General features: G+C 40.6%; 1 protein-coding gene across 10 annotated transcripts in view; it reads right to left on the minus strand.

The window, feature by feature from the left end:
* ANKRD44 (ankyrin repeat domain 44) overlaps positions 1-20,289 on the minus strand; it is a 321,576-nt gene that overhangs the window by 27,655 nt on the left and 273,632 nt on the right. For all 10 annotated transcript variants that reach the window (XM_027588508.2, XM_027588506.2, XM_027588511.2 and 7 more), the window contains 2 exons: positions 11,895-11,966; positions 2,208-2,409 (listed from right to left, as the gene is read on the minus strand). In XM_027588508.2, coding sequence (XP_027444309.1) covers positions 2,208-2,409; positions 11,895-11,966 — 274 coding nt within the window. The remainder of the gene's footprint in view (positions 1-2,207; positions 2,410-11,894; positions 11,967-20,289) is intronic.

The following is a 20,289-nucleotide window of genomic DNA, read 5'->3' on the forward strand; positions in this document are numbered from 1 at the left end:
AATATGCTGGAGAACAAACCCATTTCTAAGGTGTTTTGTTTTTGTTTCATTTTGTTCTGTTGGCAGGGTGTGGGGTGGTGTCCAGTAGATTTTGAATTTAGCTACCAGCCCTTGGGTAATTATAATTCCCCTCTATCCTAGAAGGGTAGCAAAACTAGAATTCTCATTTGTTTCCCACACACGACATTTTCCCCAGTTGCTAACATCTCCTTTGGCCGTGCCCTGCCAACTTCAGCTTTGTCTCCGACCCGCTCAGTCTCTCCCTGGCTGTGAGTGACAGCCATTTATCATGCTGCTCAAAGGCCACAACTGTCACTGCAACTATCTGTGCCAAAACCTCTAATATCCATCCTGGCTCCTGCCCCTCACCGAACTCCCAGGACTTGAAACAAACAAACAAACAAACAAAAAACTGCCCTCTCAAACTGGAAGAGATTCCGGAAGCGCAAGCTAAAGCTTCTGCACAGCAGACATTTTGTGGAGAATAGAGTCAAATAAGCAGCCTGCATCTCTTTAATGAATGACAGGAGGGAAATCCAAGAGGAGTGAGTCGTCTTGGCCACCAGGGGGCTCCATTGGACCACAACCTATATCCCAGTGGCAAATGCGTGACTATGATTATCCTGCATTGTTTACCGGTTTACAAGGACAATTTTCCACAATCGAAATAGGCCTCTTGTAATTGTCAGGAAATACTGTACATCGTACCTAAAGCAGAATGCTTGCCATAATAATATACAACTAATCTTTAAGAAGGAGAACTAAATTTGAACTTTATAATAATACCAAGAGTGCCTAGAATACCAAACTTCACAATGATGATATCAAGAATACCAAAAACACAAAGTGTGATAGGAAATGAGAATTTATAATTTAACCATACCAACCATTACTGACCTCACGGCTAAAGTTTTTTCCAGGAACAATCATTTCCAGATAATTAGGCAACACCATGCTTTTTCAATCTCTGTATTGCTTTCTTTCAGTGGTTTGGAAATTCAAGGATATATACATGGAAATAGTTTCACAAGACCTAACATTTTTTTCCAAGTAACAAGAATCATAAAGTCTTTTTGAAAAGCTGTCTTTACTCCCTGTTTCCCGATCCACCCATTATTTCATGGTCTGAATAAGATAGTTATTTCTCTTTATGAGCCAATGTCTACTATCCTGATCAAAGGCTGGTATCATTGAATTCCTGACCCAAAGGAATTTATGCCTCAGCTGAGCTAGAGATTCTTCCACATTACTTTTGTATCTGTGTATACATCCAGAAATGTCTTGACAGAATTTTATTTTATGTATATTAGAGAGTCTCAAAAAGGCAAAAGTCCCTTTTGCAAAAGTCCCAAAAAGTCCCAAAAAGGCAAATTACTTACTTTTTGATATACACATACACTTTTTAAGAGTCTTTATTTTAACACATGATGCATCAAAAATCAGCATCAGAGCAAAAGCTAAGAAGCGTCATTTAGACTGGCAAAATGATGTACCAATTAGATTGCTGTCTGGTGACACTTTTTATGAAATAGCTGTGAAAAAAATCATTAATTTTATGCTTTAAAATGCTGTGTGATTCTGTCTGTGTAACTCATTTGAAGATCACATTACACTTTGCCTCCTCTTTAGGGAGTTTTGTGGTAGCCATTGGTCAAAGTTCTGAACTCTCTCCTGAGTTAAGAAGGCAAGATAGAGCGCAGAGGATTTTTAGGGCAGTGTTTCTAACATCTTACTTTGTATGATACTATCATGCTGGATCCATGTCATCATACATTTGCCCAAGTTCATAGAAGGTATAGCACCAAGAATGGACCCTAATGTAAACTATGGACTTTCAGTGATTATGATGGGTCAATGGAGGTTTATCAATTGTAACAAATGAAACACTCTGGTGAGGGTTACTGACAATGGGGAAGGCTATGCATGTGTGTGGAGGCGGGGTGGAGGGAGACAGGAAGTATATAGAACATCACTATATCTTCCTCTCAATTTTGCTGTGAACCTAAAACTGCTCTAAAAGAAGAAGGCCAGAGCCTTTCTGGCTATAGAACACTAATCCTCTTCAAGTGGATAGTAGGCCAAAAGCATTTTGGAAGAGTGTAGGCATAGTTGATATAGAAAGAAAATTGATACTTGAAAAGCTGGGTGAAAGAAAATGCTGTCATCCTTTTTCCTAGACTTGCAACCAGACTCTTGACAAGACCCACCGGAGGCATGAAGTGGGGTTCTTTTGGTGACATTGTCTTTCACAAAGATGGATGCGCCCTGATTGATAAGTGCTTCCACACATTCTGTGTGTCCCTTAAAGGCAGCCAGGTCCAGAGCGGTGCGACCTTTCTCATCCCTGATGTCCAGGTCCACCAGCGACTGCAGAAGGACTTCCAAGGCCTGATGGTGCCCATTGTAGGCCTGCAAAGAAGAAACCAACCACTCAAATGCTCGCTCACCTCAAACCCCACAACAACCCACATGAGGGGCTGAGCCTCCCAGGTCACAGTTGGGGACCACTCCAAAGAGCACATCAGAAAAATGCTGGGGATAATTACTGAAACAGACAAACCGGAGAGTCAGACTGAAAAATTAGAATACACAAGCCTCACAGCTACGTATGAATTTCTTCATGTTCTTTCTTGTTTGTCAAATAATTTGCTCCAAAGGTACTAAATATATTCTTACATCTATCAATCTAATAATCTAATACAGATTAGCAGCTGAATGAATTAATATAATCTTCTATCAGTTCACTCCTAAACATACTGACACAATCAGAATATTTTGGGGGAGACTTTTCTGTTAAACCTAGAGGGAAAAAAATCACTAAAAACAATGTGGACTTGGTAATTCATCAGAAGCATACAGATCTGTTACAGTCCAACATTTTAATTTCTAAGCATGGGACCCCAGGCAAGTTTCTTAATTTCACTTAGAGTTTGTTTTCTCATCTATAAAATGAGAGCAATAAAAAAGCTGCCTCCCAGGGAAGATAAAAAGAGATAAATCCACACAGGCTTTCCATAATATCTTGTACACAGTGGATGCCTCCTCCCTTCTTCTTTACTTCTCCCATTGATTATCATTAAACACAGACACAATTATGGAAATATATTCTGTGTACCACACCAAGTTCAGGTCTATTATGAGGTCTCATGCTATGTTAGGTTAAGAGGCTTCCCACTACTAAGACAGAAAATCGAAAGACTGAGAGATAATTTTCGTTAAGTCTATAAGGTAAAAAAATGTGTATGCACACACAAGGCAAAGGACATTGGAAATAAAAGAGAGAAGAGGGTCAAGGATGGGGGGTGGAACTGAGGAAGGAGAAGGAAGTAAAGAAGGAGACACAGAGAGGACCTGCCCCCGGTGTCCTCAGCAGCCAGGGTCCCCCTCTTATGTCAGCTGCACTTTCTGCTTTCCCACCGCAGCGATTACTCGAGGCACAACGTATTTGAAGAGAAGCTTAGCACAGACAAAAGATCAATATCTCTCATACACAAAAAGCTCTTACAAACCATTTTAAAACTTAGGAAAATGTACAAAGGGCATGAAAAGACAGCTTACAGAAAAATAAATATGAAAGGCCAATGAACATATGGAGGAAATATGTAAATTTTTAAGGTACTATTTTTCAACTACCAGATTGACAATGAATAAGTTTGGTCATGTCCCAGTACTAGTTAAGACATGGTGAAAAAAAGCAGGGGCGCCTGGGTGGCTCAGTCGGTTAAGCATCTGCCTTGGGCTCAGGTCATGATCTCAGGGTCCTGGGATCGAGCCCCCTTGGTCTCCCTGCTCAGCAGAGAGTCTGCTTCTCCCTCTGCCTCCCCCAACTCCTTGCTCATGCTCTCTCTCTCAAATAAATAAATAAAATCTTAAAAAAAAAAAAGACATGGTGAAAAAAGCAATCTATGCTCTGTTGTGCTGGGAGTATGGTGTGACATTTGTGAAGAGTGATTTGACAAAATCTATCAAAAACTTTTTGAAAAACTAAGCTGCAGACAGTATGTATAGCATGACCTCATTTATATAAAAAGCAAATATATCTAGATATATACCTATCTATATCTATGTATATTTCTATGTTCATAGAAAATTTTAGAATACAAAAGAAACTGTTAATGGTGGCTACCTCGAGAAATGGAAGATAAAGTAATGAATATATGGACTTATTACTTTCTAAAAATCCTTTGAATTTTTTCCAAAGTATATGTTAAAAACAATAATACCAAAAACTAAATATAAAAGGATCCATAGAATTTAAGAGTACTGATAGGAATTGTTTTAATACTTTCTCTTTACATTATTTTGTGAATGATTATGATTATATATTATATAGTAAACATATATATTACCTATAATATGCAGTATAATAATCCACATGCTGATGAATCTCAAATTTATATCCCATTTCTAACTTCTCCTTTTACTTCCAGACTTGTATATTTAACTGCCTATTGATATTTCCACTTGAATATATGCATCTCAAGCTTTAACATGTCCCAAACCAAATTCTTAATTTCCTTCCTCAAACTTGCTCCAGCTGCAGCCTCTTCCATCTCAGTAGGTGGTAAGGCTATACCTCTAGTTGCTCAGGCCCAAAACTCTGGAGTCCTCTTTATCTTCCCTCTTAAGCCCAGGGCTGTAGTCCTATACAAGGGCTCTGGAACACTAGGGCTAGGGCAAGTGGGTGTTGAAAATAGCCTCTGGCTCCCCATCCTAGCCGTGCCATGCCCTGTACAGGGATGTGTCTGCTGAGAGCAAGGGACCCCTTTTGCTAACCACACAGAAGTGTCATCAGGTTCTCCGGCCCCCGGCAGGAGAACATCCACCCCCCCATCCCTGGTCTAATTCACACACAGGTGCAGTGTGGCCAGCAGCAGCCCTCAACACGCCATCATCTCTACTCTTTCTTTAAAATATGTCCAGAATTGACCCAGTTCTCGCTATAGCACCATCCTCTTTCGCCAGGATTATGGCAAGGGCCTTCCTTTCCATCGTCGCCCCACTGCGATCTATTACTCACACGGCCTCCAGATGAGCTCTCTTAAAACGCAAGTTGGACATACCAGTCCTGGATGAAAACTAGTCAATGGCTTCTTCCTTCCTTGATAATAAAATCCCAAACCATTCAGGCCCTTAGGATTAGGCCTCCATCAGCATGCCTCCTCACTCACTCTGTTCAACCACACTAACCCCTCCTCCTACCCCATGGTTAAATAGATACATTTCCTCCTCTGGGCTATTGCATCTTTTCTTTTCTTTTCCTTTCTTTCTTTGCTATTGCACCTTTTCTCTCTCTCTTTTTCTTTTTCAAAGTTTGTTTTTTTAGTAAGCTCTACACCCAGTGTGGAGCTCGAACTCACGACCCCAAGATCAAGAGTCGCATGCTCCTCTGACTGAGCCAGCCAGCTGCCGCTGCCTCTGTACTTCCTATTTCCTGTCTGAAAAGCTCTTTCCCCTGAGGGCCACGTGGCTCTCCTGGCACTTCGGCTTCAAATATCACCTTATCTGGAGGCTTTTCAGAGGCAAAAAACAGCCCTGGGGCACCTGGGTGGCTCGGATGGTTAAGCGTCTGCCTTAGGCTCAGGTCATGATCCCAGGATCCTGGGATCGAGTCCCGCATCGGGCTCCCTGCTCCTTGGGAGCCTGCTTCTCCCTCTGCTTCTCTCTCTCTCTCTCCCTCTCTCTCTCCCTCTGTCTCTCATGAATAAATAAATAAAATCTTTTAAAACAAACAAACAAACAAACAAAAACAGCCCTCTACCCTCCACCTCAGCATACTACCAGACACTCTCCAACCCACTTACCCTGCTTTATGTTATCTTTATAGCACTTATTACCACTTAATATCTGTTACTTATCTGTTGGTTTGTTTATTATCTGTGGTTGAAGGCACTTCATGTGTATTGCTCACTGCTGTACCCTAAATCATGCCCAGGGCATAGTAGACACTCAACGATTATTTGGTGAATAAATGACTTAATGTAATGGCTGTTATTATCATTTATTAGTATTAGTAGGAGAAATATATACATATATATGTATGTATAAATATATTTAGAAATATATTTTTAAGTAGCAGCTATTTATCGATGCAAACATTCTTTTTACTGATGACAAAACAAAACAAGCACCATTAATTAATTTGTCAAAGATCACTTGATTATACGAAATTTCAAACTTGTACAAAGAGAAGAGGAGAGTGTAATGAATTCCTATATACCCAGCACCCAGTTTCAGCCATTATCAACTGACGATAGGGGATTTTAGGCCAACTTGGGAGGATGTATCCTCTGCTAAAAAGCTGTGGTACTAGCAGTGTCTACATCAGGGTGTAAATCAGCCTATCTCACTTTACTCTGGGCTTATCTGTGACTTATTTGAAAACTGACTTTGTATAATACTTCTTCTCATTTTAAAGTGTAATGGTAGCAAAAAAATGGGCAGAAGACACGACCAGACACTTCTCCAAAGAAGACATACAAATGGCTAACAGACACATGAAAAAATGTTCAACATCATTAGCCATCAGGGAAATTCAAATCAAAACCACATTGAGATACCACCTTACACTGGTTAGAATGGCAAAAATTGACAAGGAGAGGTTGGAAAGGTTGTGCAGAAAGGGGAACCCTCTTACACTGTTGGTGGGAATGTTAAGTTGGTACAGCCACTCTGGAAAACAGTGTGGAGGTTCCTCAAAAAGTTAAAAATAGAGCTACCCTATGACCCTGCAATTGCACTCCTGGGTATTTACCCCAAAGATACAGATGTAGTGAAAAGAAGGGGCATATGCACCCCAATGTTCACAGCAGCAATGTCCACAATAGCCAAACTGTGGAAGGAGCCGAGATGCCCTTCAACAGATGAATGGATAAAGAAGATGTGGTCCATATATACAATCGAATATGACTCAGCCATCAGAAAGGATGAATACCCAACTTTTACATCAACTTGGATGGAACTGGAGGGGATTATGCTAAGTGAAATAAGTCAAGCAGAGAAAGGCAATTATCATATGGTTTCACTTATTTGTGGAATGTAAGGAAGAGCATGGAGGACATTGGAAGGAAGGGAAAAATGAAGGGGGGGTAGTCAGAGGGGGAGATGAACCATGAGAGACTATGGACTCTGGGAAACAAACTGAGGGTTTTAGAGGGGATGGAGATGCGGGGATGGGTTAACCTGGTGATGGGTATTAAGGAGGGCATGTGTTGCAATGAGCACTGGGTGTTATATGCAAACAATGAATCATGGAACACTACATCCCCATAGATAACAGCAGCATCTAGATGTCATCTGCAAATGCTGGTTCCCTCAGTGCCAGTTAACTATTATGACAAAGATAGTAAACATTTTAATTTCCATCTGTATGACTTAGCCTAGGAAAACAGAATCAGCTACTTATAAATTGCATGTGTATCTACAAAACATGATGGCTAACATATTTAGATTTAATAAAGAGAAGACACAGGGGAAAGAGAAATGCACGTAGGAAGGAAGCCAGTGTGAAGGAATCAGCTCTGTTCAGAACAGTGGAGTCACATTGCAAGGCACTTAAGCTAGGTGTTAAAACTTATCCCCACACTTTCTTCTTTAATCCTCACCACAAAAAATAAATCCATCAGCCTGTGTTAAATTTAGAGGCTTAATAATAATTTAAAAAAAAGATGGAGTGGGGGCGCCTGGGTGGCTCAGTCATTAAGCGTCTGCCTTCAGCTCAGGTCATGGTCCCAGGGTCCTGGGATCAAGCCCCGCATCGGGCTCCCTGCTCAGCGGGAAGCCTGCTTCTCCCTCTCCCACTCCCCCTGCTTGTGTTCCCTCTCTTGCTGTGTCTCTCTCTGTCAAATAAATAAAATCTTTAAAAAATAAAAAAAATATAAAGGATGCAAACCATGTTTAAAAAAAAAAAAAAAGATGGAGTGACCCTGCTGGTAATTAGGAAATCTTCAGAATTCCAACCCATATTTTCTTCTCTATCAGGCACTTTAAATCATCTTAAAGACAGAATGGTTGAAAGGCCAGATTTATCCATAGAATTCCTTTCATTTCTCCCCCAGTCTAGCTTGAATTTTAGCATGCAAAAACATTACGCCACAGAATCGAAGATATAAACTATGTACACTCAACTTTAAGGGCAATTTAAGGGGAATAATGAAAGTAACTTTGATTAGACAAGAACTCTCACTTATTGCCACACTTTAGAGCTTAACCTGGAAACAAAGGAACATGTGATATAGAATTCTATTTTAGGGTTAAATGCAAGATTCTGTCTTAGGCAGGTATACGGTTCTTGGCATATATAAAAATGTATCAATAAAGCTTTAAACTCTTTGAAGGAGGCTCAAGTAGGCAGGAAAGGAGACCTTTCTCATGACAGCAGTACATGATGAAAATTGCCCTATTCCTCTATTTCCATCCTAAACTAGCTAATAGGTAGTTTCACCAATAATTTCTGAAATAACTAAAAGAGGAGGGAATCACAGAAAAGAACAAATATGCTGGTTCAAAAGCATGGAATGGTTTGGCTTTCAATAGACAGCCCAGTTCAAACCTTCACAGAGGTAGCAATCAAATATTTTAAATTTGCTTTCTGAAAAATCTTTATTAAAAAATATATCGTTAGGTAATTTAAATATGTCTTAAACACAATTAATTTCTTTGACCTTTTTAGATAGGAACTGAGGGCAATGAGGAACAAGAATCTGGGATCTCAACAGAATCCACGAAACAATGGGTGCGTCTGGAAATCTTGACAGCTGGAGCCTTTCATTTGCATAGCCTTGTTTCTTGATTTAATTTTTTCAAGTGGATGAAATGTTTATGAAATTCACTGGGTTGATAACCCTGGAGACTTGAAGCATTCAGCCAGGAAATAGTAACTCAAGGCAGGTCAGGTTTCTTGTGGCAGTCAAGGTTTGGGGACATCTGGTTCTATTTCATCGCGAGAATGCAACCATGGAAGAAATAATGTGCCTTGGGTTTTTATCAAGTTAATTGCCACAGAGGCCCCTGGAGAGGGTGGTGGGCATACTTGCAGGGTTCTTAAAGCAAATAATAATTTTTTAAAGGTGTTAGCATTTAGAGGGCAAGAATAACATAGTTTTAAAATTCACCCACTGCTATCACCCTGGTCAAAGTCATCGTCGCCCTTGTCCTCCTCCTCCTCATCATCATCACTTCCTGGTTATCTTGCTTCTGTTTTTGTTCCCTTACAAAATAAACTCAACACAGAAGCTCAAGTGATCCTTTTCGGACAAAAGTCCTATCATATCATCTGTTTCTTCAAATTCCTCCAAATGGTTTTCTAATTTGCTCAGAGTAAAAGCTGGAGTTCTTACAACGGAGTAGGAGGCCCTTCCCTGAGTCCCCGCCCCCTCCAGGACATGTCCCACTCCATCCCCTACCACTCTCCCTTCCCCACTCTGCTGTTCTGGGACCACGCCAAGCATGCCCTTTACCCCCAGGGACTCTGCACTTTTGCCTAGAACAGTCTTCTGTCACATATCAACATGGGTAGCTCTTAAGGTCTCTGTTCAAATGTGAGATTCTATGCTATAAAAAGTAGAGCCTCATCTGCCACCTCAGTGCATCTTACTGGTCCCATTTGTAGCACGGGCAGCACTTCCTACCATCTGGCATGTTATATATTTACTTGCCTATTTCTCTCCTACACTGGAAACTCTACAAGGACAGAGACTGGGTGCTGTTTACTGCAACCTCTCCAGCTGCCGAACACATGCTTAGCACACTCACAGTATACATCAAAGGAAAGAATGACACGTTAGCATTAGTGAGGATGAAGCTAGCTGATTGCACCTGTGTGCCAGGCATTGTTCTAACCACTTTATGCACATTCGCTCATGCCATCCCCACAATGGCCCCATGACAGAGGTACTGCGATTCTCCTCATGTCACGGGTGAGGAAACTGAGACACAACAGGGTAGGTACTTGGCCAAGACCATACGAAAAACAAATAAATTTACAAATTAGACAGGGTTTGGGGGTCCTTAACTTACTCCTTTTCATTTACAGGTGGGAAAACCATGTCTAGGTGAGTTGTTAATGGGAAGACTGGGGGCTGGGGCCTCCTCTCTGGGTGTACTGCCCAGGCGCCTGCCAACTGCAGGACTGCCAAATGCCCAGTTCTCGCCAGTGATAACATGTTACCCTTTCTTTACATGACCAGAAACCCACAGATCTTAGCAGAGCAACTGGCACACAGTAAGCACTGAACCATAATTTTTGGAAAAAGAAAAAAAGGAATGAAAGATGACAGAATTTGGGGGAAGCTAAGAAAGTCTCTTCTCAGATTATGAGCAGGTGTGGCAATGCAACCAACCCACTTGCAAAGGGCATGAGGATTCTAACTGAGATCACCTCAAACAGTCCTCTTTCGAGGCAACTAATACTGTATGTGAACCCTCAGCTTTGGGGTACCTTCCCTAGGTGCAGCAGATGGTTAGGCAGAGATTCTAGGGAGCAACCTTAAGAGCAACCTGTACTAAGAGCCAAGTGGCATGAAGTTTTATACATGCAAATATCCCACCATCCATCCACTTTTCCCACTCAAAGTCCATCTCTAGAACAAAGACTGATGCACATTTTAGCCTAATTTCACTGGATTCAAAATGTGTGTGTGTGTGTGAATGGGTGTGTAGTGGATATGTTGGTGGGTGTGGCAGATGGTGGTGAATGGGATCAACAGATGTGCTGGTGACTATGTGGGGAGACTGGCGATGAAGCAGGGGCTCCATGCGGTGTGACCAGTTCATCCCAGTCCTTATGGGATGGTGTCATACCCTCGCCTTGCCTGACTACATATATATGCCCATCAACAAAACACTCTCCTCTGTTATACAAAATCTCCATCTCAATTTCTCATCAGAATGACATTGAGAAGTGCTTATACTGGATGCTATTAAGTGAATGTCATAACAGGCCCCCAACTCAGAGACCCAGCCCCTTTCCACTCTTCTTAGCATTCAGCCTCCAGGTACACCCAAACACCATTGTTGTGGTCGTGCACTGAGGCCTCACGTTGCAGCAGCACCTTCTACAGGGGAGCCGCTACGGCTGGGTGTGGCTGTCAGTCCCAGAGGCTCCTAGAGAAGAGCTGGTGATTACCAACTCCTAGCAGGACACCAGCTGAGATAGAGTGGTGGGTGAGTTTGTTGGCTCGGTCACCCCCATGGAGAGTTTGGGGATCCTCACTCTGAGCTGTTGCATCTCCCTTCGACTAAGGATGTGGAGAGGAAGCCTTACTGGTGACAGGATCAGTTTTCCTCCCCACTCTGAGATCTCAGCCAGTACAAGAAACAGAGCCTCACACCTCCTCCGAGACCCTGATTTCAAGCGCAGGCAGAAAAAGCAGAGTTGCAATTATGCATGTGCTCATCTTGCTCTCGCAAGTTTGTGTTTAAATAGCTCACAACTTTTTAATTGTGGTATTTGGTTGATTTTGTGGTAGGCTGTAGACTCGTGTATTGTTGGCTACGGCAAATCTTTAAAGCCAAAATGTGTTCTTCAAATTTCCTCAATTTTTTAAATTTAACTACTAGGTAGTAATACTTTTAAAGATTGTTAAAATGTATAATCATCATTTATTATGTACACTGTGGTAAAGGCTTTAAGAAAATTATCTTTCTTTTGCCCTCATTTTACAGTTGGGAAACTGAGGCCCAGACGGGGTAAGTAATGAGTCTGACGTCACCAGTGGGTGAAGTTGGGATTGGAATTTGAGTCAGTCTTTCTGCAGCCTGTGCCCTTCCCCATGTACTGCTTTCATTATTAGTTATTATTGTGTTACTATGCTTTCATTTTAAGAGCAGCCTAGTTCTAGGAACACTTAGGTACTTTTTGTAACAGAGGAAACCACCCAAGGCACCTCACTTACAGCTAAGTGGAGTGGACTCTTGGTAGCACCGGAGTCTGAGTCTTCAAAACCATTGTTGGTTCTTTCTAAAAGCTGTGAAGACAAAAAGAAAACATTTGTACGTGAGTAAAATTTGCAGAAGGAATCCTCCTCTAAGGATACTAATGTTGACGTCAATGCAAAAGAGGCTTCGGAAATATAAAAAATAACGCAACTTAGCAATATAAGAAATGTGGTGCGGCATATCTGAAACAAATAAGAAATCGAACACAGCATATCTAAAACAGGTACTCTAAATGAATCTTTCAACTTTTGGATCATCTCAGCATTTGCTAATAAAAAAAGGCTTTCATACTTGAAAGATGCTCAGCCTCACCAATCCAGGAAAATAATTCATGCTTAATCCACTTTTCACCCAGCAGATTGTAATAATGAAAAATTATAATACCTAGTGTTTATCCCATCATCAAACACACATTTACTGGGGGTAGTGTTGGAAGAGACATATAAATCTCCTGTTCTCATGGAGCTTACATTCTAGGGAGGGAAATCAGAGACAAACAAATAAATACAGAAATAAGAAAATATCTGCTGATGACATATGCTATAATGAAAATAAAATAAGGTGATGTGATAGGGGATGACTGGGAAGTTACTTAACAGCTGATGATTAGGGAAGTCCTCTTCAAGGAAGTGACAACTAAAGTAAGACCTAAATAATAAGAATTACACCAAGTAAAAGTGTGTCAGGAGAGTATTCTGGAGGAGGAAGTTGTGGAGAAGGGAGTACAAATGCATCAAGGGGGGATGAACATGGTGAGCTGAAGGAACAGAAAGGATAGTGTGACCAGGGTATGATGCTGGTGAAGGTATCAGGAAAAAGACATTCTCATGGACTCTTGGTGGGAACAAATTGTTAAAACCTTTCTGGGCAATTTGTGCATACCTCTGACCCTAAGAATTAATTCCCAATAAATAATGAGACAAGTGCACAATGATGCATGTATAAAGAAAATTCTTCAATGAATACTTGATGGATGATTACCCATGTGCCTAGACACTGAAGATTCAATAATAAATAATATATTAAAATACCAATTTTCTTGGGGGGGATAGGGTAGGCAAGAAAGAAGTTATGTAGTTAATTAGAAAACAGGGGAGGAAGGTTCAGAGGGCTGGAAGGGAGATCAGTTTGGAACTTAACTAGGTGATCAGGGAAGGTCTTACTGGCTGAGAAAATTCTGGAGGGTGATGAGAGAGCCTTGTGGACATCTGCGGAAGGAGCATTCCAAGCAGAGGGGCCAGCAACTGCCAAGTCCCTCTGGAATAGGTATGCTTAAGAACATCCAGGATGCTGGGGCAGAGTGAGCAAGGACGAGAATGACAGGAAAGGAAAGAGAGATGGTGGCAGTGGGGGTGGGAGTGTCAACAAGAGCCTTCTGGGTTGTCATAAGAATTTTGACTTTTCATCCTGAGATGGAATGTCACTGATGTGTTTTGAGCAGAGGGATGACATGTTCTAACTTTTAGACTCTAGGGAGGGCACAGAGAGAAACTGGGGCAATAGTCCAAGAGAGAAATAACAGTGGCTTAAAGCCGTGGAGAGCAGTAGGGATGGAGAGAAGTAGTTGGATTGTAGATATTTTTGGAGGTAGAATCAACAGGATTTCTTGATGGATTGGTTGAACATGAACATAAGAGAAAGAGAGAAGTCAAGGATGACTCCCAGGATTTTGTCCTATGCAAATGGCAGGATGGCAGTTCCATGAACTGAGATGGAAAAGACCAAAGGCGGAATATACATAGTGGGAAAGAATGAAAGTTTGGTTTTGGAAATGGTAAGTTTGAGATGTTTGTAAAGCATCCAAAAGTGCATGCTAACCAAGCAGCTGTTGGGCACATGGGTGTGGAGTTCAGGTATTTAAAGCCATAAGATTGGATGAGATGAGCAAGAGAGTAAAGTAAACGGAGATGAGAGATGAGGAGAGAGTTGGAAAGATGAGGGGGAGTCAGGAGGGAGATAGATTGAGCAGATGAACTAGAAGGAACACCAGGAAGTGTGAGGTCTGGAAACCAAGTAAAGAAAAAGTTTCAATGAGATGAGTAACGATGTCAGAAGTCCTGATAGGTCAAGTAAAATGAGCCCTGAGAATTGACGACTGGGCTTGGCAACACAAGGCTATTAGTGACTCCGTGAACAGCAGTTTATCAAAACACTGTTTATATGAAAAAAATAGAAAAAGAGACAGCAACAGAGATGGGTTAAATAAATTAGAAGTGGGACAGGGACTTCTGGGGAAAATGGTGGAGTAGGAAGTTCTGAGGCTCACCTCATCCCAATACAACTAGTTAACACCCACATCAGTGTAAATAACGCAGAAAATGATCCAAAGATTGGCAGAACAGACTCGCCACAGCTATGAATTGAGAAGAGGCCACATCAAATTGCGTAGGAAGGGCAGAAATGTGGTTGGGAGCTAAACAGACCTGTGGGACTGCTTGAGGGAGAGAGGAACAATAGGGGTACAGAGAAGGGAGAGAAACAGAAAATTACACCAAGCACCCGGGCACAGGAACCCACACAGGGAAGATGAATCCCCATAACATTTGGCTTTGAACCTCAGAGGGGCCTAATTTCTTGAGTTCTTACCATCAGTGGGGCTTAACACCTGGAACTTTAAAAATCAGTGAGCTCAGCTCTGGGAGAGCCAGGAGGGTACCAGCAAACGGAGTCCTGCCTTTAAAGAGACAGCACAACAAATAGCCCAGCAGAGATGCAGCACAGAAGCAGCAGTTTGAAAAATGCCTGGGATACAAGGGAAGATTTATTTACTAATCTCAGAGCATGCACTGGAGGGGCAGGCATTTTTAGAAGACCATTCGAAGAAAAAAAGAGTTGGCAGGTGTCATTTCCCTCCCTTGTCCCCTAGCCTAGACACACTGACCAACTCTGGGCCAACATTTTCCACCTGACTTGCCCCAGTCCTAGTGCTCTTCTCCAGACCTGCCCCCTTCAATATGTCCTTACCCGGAGCCCACCCCAAGAGGTGCTACAAGCCTGGCAGTGCACAAGCAGCCCTGGCAGGAGCCAGTATTACACCAACGTGACTCCTTCCTGGGGAGAGGGGAGGATAACTACACATATCAGTCTGACTGCGGCTCCAGCATGGGCTGGGAGCAGACATCAGGTCTGACTGCAGGCCCCGCTCACCGACAAAAGCCTCTCAGGAGACAACACAGGGGAAGTGCCCTGCGGTTTGGTGCTACTGTATCTCTGGCAAATGCTTGGTCTGACTCAACTCAAACCTGCCAAGGCAGCCCCAGCTGGCCCACTACCAACACAGGGACCAAACCATGCCCACAACAGGCAAAGAGAGATGACTGGACTGAAGGCAAAAGCAGCCCAACCACAACAGTGGGGTGCACACAACACACATAGGAGATACCCCAAAGCGCCAGGTTCTGGTAAAGAGGGGACTTTGCACTACAGGGCACTACTGGACCTCTTCTTCATAAGGCCACTATTTTCAAGAGCAGGAGATGTAGTGGACTTTCCTAACACATAGAAACACACACAGGGAGTTAGACAAAAATGAGGAGACGGAGGAATATGTCTCAAATGAAAGAACAGGACAAAATCACAGCAAGAGGGCTAAAACAAATGGAGATAAGTAATATACTTGATAGAGAAATTAAAGTAATGGTCATAAAGATACTTACTAGACTTGAGAAAAGAGTGGAGAACCTCAGTGAGACCCTCAACAAAGAGAAAACATAAAAAAGAACCAATCAGAGATGAACTCAATAAATGAAATTAAACATTTCCTAGATGAAATAAATAGTAGACTACAGGAAGCAGAAGAATGGTCAGTAACTTGGAGGACAGAGTAATGGAAAGCAATCAAACCGAACAAAGAGAGAAAAAGTAATAATAAAAAAATGAAAAAAGACGTAGGGAATTCAGTGACACCATCAAGCATGATAGGATAGCATTCACATTATAGGGATCCCAGAAGAAGAGACAGGAAAGGAGGCAGAAAATTTATTTGAAGATATAATATCTGAAAACTTTCTGAATCTGGGGAAGGAAAGAGAAATCCAGATCCAGGAGTCACAAAGATCCTCCAACAAAAATCTACCCAAGGAGGTCCACAGCAAGATACATAGCAATTAAAATGGTGAAAAGAAGTGATAAAGAGAATTTTAAAAGCAACCAGAGAAAAAAAAAGCAGTTACATAAAAGGGAAGCCCCATTAGGCTATCAGTGGAGTTTTCAGTAGACACTTTGCAGGCCAGAAGGGAGTGGCATGATATATTCAAGGTGCTGAAAGAAAAAAAACCCAGCAACCAAAAACACTCTATCCAGCAAGGCCGTCATTCAGAATATAAGGAGAGATAAAAAGTTTCCCAGACAAACAAAAGTTAAAGGAATTAATCACCACTAAACTAGCCCTCCAAGAAATATTAAAGGGGACTTTTTTCTTTTTCCTTTTTTTTTTTTTTTAAGAGAGAAAGCAAGAGAGAGCACGCATGTGTGTGCACAAGCAGCATGGAGGGGCAAAGGGAGAGGGAGAGAGAATCCCAAGCAGGCTCGACACTTAGCACTGAGCCTGACTCGGGGCTCAATCCCACCACCCTGAGGTCACAACCCAAGCCTAAATTAAAAGTCAGATGCTTAACCGACCGAGCCACCCAGGCACCCCTAAAGGGACTTTTTGAATGGAAAGGAAAGATCTTAAGTAGAAGAAAAGTAGGAAGTACAAAAGCAGTAAAATTAGCTATATTATAAAAACGAGTCAAGGGATTCACAAAATAAAAGGATGTCAGGTATGATACCATATATCTAAAACATGGGAGTGGGAAGAGGAGTAAAGAATGGGTTCAAACTTAAGCAATCAGCAACTTAATATACACTGATACTGGTAACCACAAATTAAAAACTAGCACTAGATATGCAAAAAATAAAGAGAAAGGAATCCAAGTATATCACTACAGAAATCCAGTAAACCATGAAAGAAAAAAGCAAGAGAAGAAAGGAACAGAGAAGAACTACAAAAACAACCATAAACAAGCAACAAAATAGCAATAAGTACATACTTATCAATAACTACTTTGAGGGGCACCTGGGTGGATCAGTCTGTTAAGTGTCTGCCTTTGGCTCAGGTCATGATCCCAGAGTTTTGGGATCCAGCCCCACATTAGGCTTCCTGCTCAGTGAGGAATCTGCTTCTCCCTCTCCCCCTGCTCATGCTCTCTCTCTCTCTCTCAAATAAATAAAATCTTTTTAAAAAATAACTACTTTGAATGTAAATGGACTAAATGTTCCAATCAAAAGACGTGCGATGACAGAATGGATAAAAAAGCAAGATCCATCTAAATGCTGCCTACAAGACTCATTTCAGACTTAAAGATGCATGCAGATTGAAAGTAAAGGTATAGAAAGGCATTTATCATGCAAGTGTAAGTGAAAAGAAAGCCAAGGTAGCAATACTTATATCAGACAAAATAGACTTTAAAACAGACTGTAACAAGAGACAAAGAAAGAAACTATATAATCATAAAGGGAATAATCCAACAGGAATATGTAACAACTATAAATATTTTATGCACCCAACATGGGAACGCCCATATATATAAAGCAACTAATAACAAACATAAAGGAAGAAATTGACAATAATGCAATAATAGTAGGGGACATTACCACCCCACTCACATTAATGGATGGATCATCTGACAGAAAATCATCAAGGAAACAGTGGCTCTGAATGACACATTGGAGTAGACGGATCTAACAGATATATTCAGAACATTCCATCCTAAGACAGCAGAATACACATTCTTTTCAAGTTCATATGGAATATTTTCCAGAATAGATCACATATTAGGCCACAAAACAAGTCTCAACAAATTCAAAAACACTAAAGTCATACCATGTATCTTTTCTGACCACAACACTATGAAACTAGAAATCAACCACAAGAAAAAAATTCTGGAAAGAACACAAATACACGGATTTTAAATAACATGCTACTAAACAATGAATGGGTCAACCAAGAATCAAAGAGGAAATTAAAAAATACATGGCAGTAAATGAAAATGAAAATATAATTGTCCAAAATCTTTGGGATGCAGCAAAAACTGTCCTAAGAGGGAATTTTATAGCAATACAGGCCTACCCCCAAGAAGCAAGAAAAATTTTTTCTCAAATAAACAAGCTAATGTTACACCTAAAGGAGCTAGAAAAAGAAGAATAAACCAAACCCCAAATCACTAGAAAGAAGGAAGCAAAAAAGATTAGAGCAGAAACAAATGAAATAGAAATTGAAAAAAAATAAAACAGATCAATGAAACAATGAAACAAGGAGCTGGTTCTTTGAAAAGACAAACTTTTAGCCAGACTCATCAAAAAAAAAAGAAAGAAAGAAAGAAAAAGGAGAAAGAAAAAAGAGGACTCAAATAAGCAAAATCAGAAATGAAAAAGAAATAACTGATACTACAGATACAAAGAATTATAAGAGAATATTATGAAAAATTATATGCCAACAAACTAGACAATCTAGAAATGGATAAATTCCTAGAAACATATAACCTCCCAAAACTGAATCAGGAAGAAATAGAAAATTTGAATAGACCAGTTAGCAGCAATGAAAATGAAGCAGTAATCAAAAAACTCCCAACAAACACAAGTCCAGGACCAGATGGCTTCACAGGTGAATTCACTAAACATTTATTTAAAGAAGAATTAATACCTATTCTTCTCAAACTATTACTAAAAAATAGAAGAGGAAGGAAGGCTTCCAAATTCACTCTATGGGGCCAACATTATCCTGATAACAAAACCACTGATAATAAAAACACTCCAAAGAAAGGAAAACTACAGGCCAATATCTCTGATGAACATAGATGCAAAAATCCTCAACAACAATGCAAACCGAATCCAATAATACATTAAAAAAAATCATTCACCACAATCAAGTGGGATTTACTCCTGGGATGCAAGTGTGGTTCAATATTTGGAAATCAATCAATGGGATACATCACACCAACAAGAGAAAGGATAAACCAATATAATCATTTCAATAAATGCAAAAAAAAAAAAGCATTTGACAGAGTATAACATCCATTCATGATAAAAACCCTCAACAAAGCATGTTTAGAGGGAACATACCTCAACATAATAAAGGCCACACATGAAAAACCCACAGCTAACATCATATTCAAGGGTGAAAAAACTGAGAGATTTTCTCCTAAGCTCAGGAACAAGACAAGGATGTCCACTCTCACCACTTTTATTCAGCATAGTACTAGAAATCCTAGCCACAGCAATCAGACAAGAAAAAGAAATAAAAGGCATCCAAACTGGTAAGGAAGAAATAAAACTTTCACTCTTTGCAGATGACATGATACTATATATGGAAAACCCTAAAGATTCTACCAAAAAAATGCTAGAATTGATAAATGAATTCGGTAAGGTTGCAGGATAAAAATCAATATACAGAAATCCATTGCATTTCTATACACTAATAATAAAGTAACAGAGAAATTAAGAGAACATCCCATTTACAATTGCACCAAAAACGATAAAATACCCAGGAATAAAATTAACCAAAGAGGTAAAGACCTGTACTATGAAAACTATAAAACACTGATGAAAGAAACTGAAGGTGACACAAACAAATGGAAAGATATTCCATGCTCATCGATTGAAGAACAAATATTTTAAAATGTCCATACCACCCAAAGCAATCTGTACATTTAATGCAATCCCTATCAAAACACCAACAGCATTTTTCACAGAACTAGAACAAATAATCCCAAAATTTGTATGGAACCACAAGAGACCCTGAATAGCCAAAGTGATCTTGAAAAAGAATAAAACTGGAGGTATCACAATCCCAGATTTCAAGATATACTACAAAGCTGTAGTAATCCAAACTGTATGGTGCTGGCACAAAAACAGATACATAGAACAATGGAACAGAATAGAGAACCAAGAAACAAACCCATGATTATATGGTCAATTAATTTTCAACAAAGGAGGCAAGAATATGCAAAGGGAAAAAGACAGTCTCTTCAAAAAAAGGTGTTGGGAAGGGCGCCTGGGTGGCTCAGATGGTTAAGCGTCTGCCTTCAGCTCAGGTCATGATCCCAGGGTCCTGGGATCGGGTCCCGCATCGGGGTCCCTGCTCAGAGGGGATCCTGCTTCTCCCTCTGCCTCTCTCTCTCTCTCTCTCTCTCTCTGTCTCTCATGAATAAATAAATAAAATCTTAAAAAAAATGGTGTTGGGAAAACTGACAGCGACATGCAAAAGAATGAAACTGGACTACTTTCTTACACCATACACAAAAATAAACTCAAAATGGATTAAGGATCTAAATGTGAGACCTGAAACCATAAAAATCCTAGAAGACAGAA

Source organism: Zalophus californianus, chromosome 3 (genome assembly GCF_009762305.2).
Source record: "Zalophus californianus isolate mZalCal1 chromosome 3, mZalCal1.pri.v2, whole genome shotgun sequence".
In the NCBI taxonomy this organism is placed as follows: domain Eukaryota; kingdom Metazoa; phylum Chordata; class Mammalia; order Carnivora; family Otariidae; genus Zalophus; species Zalophus californianus.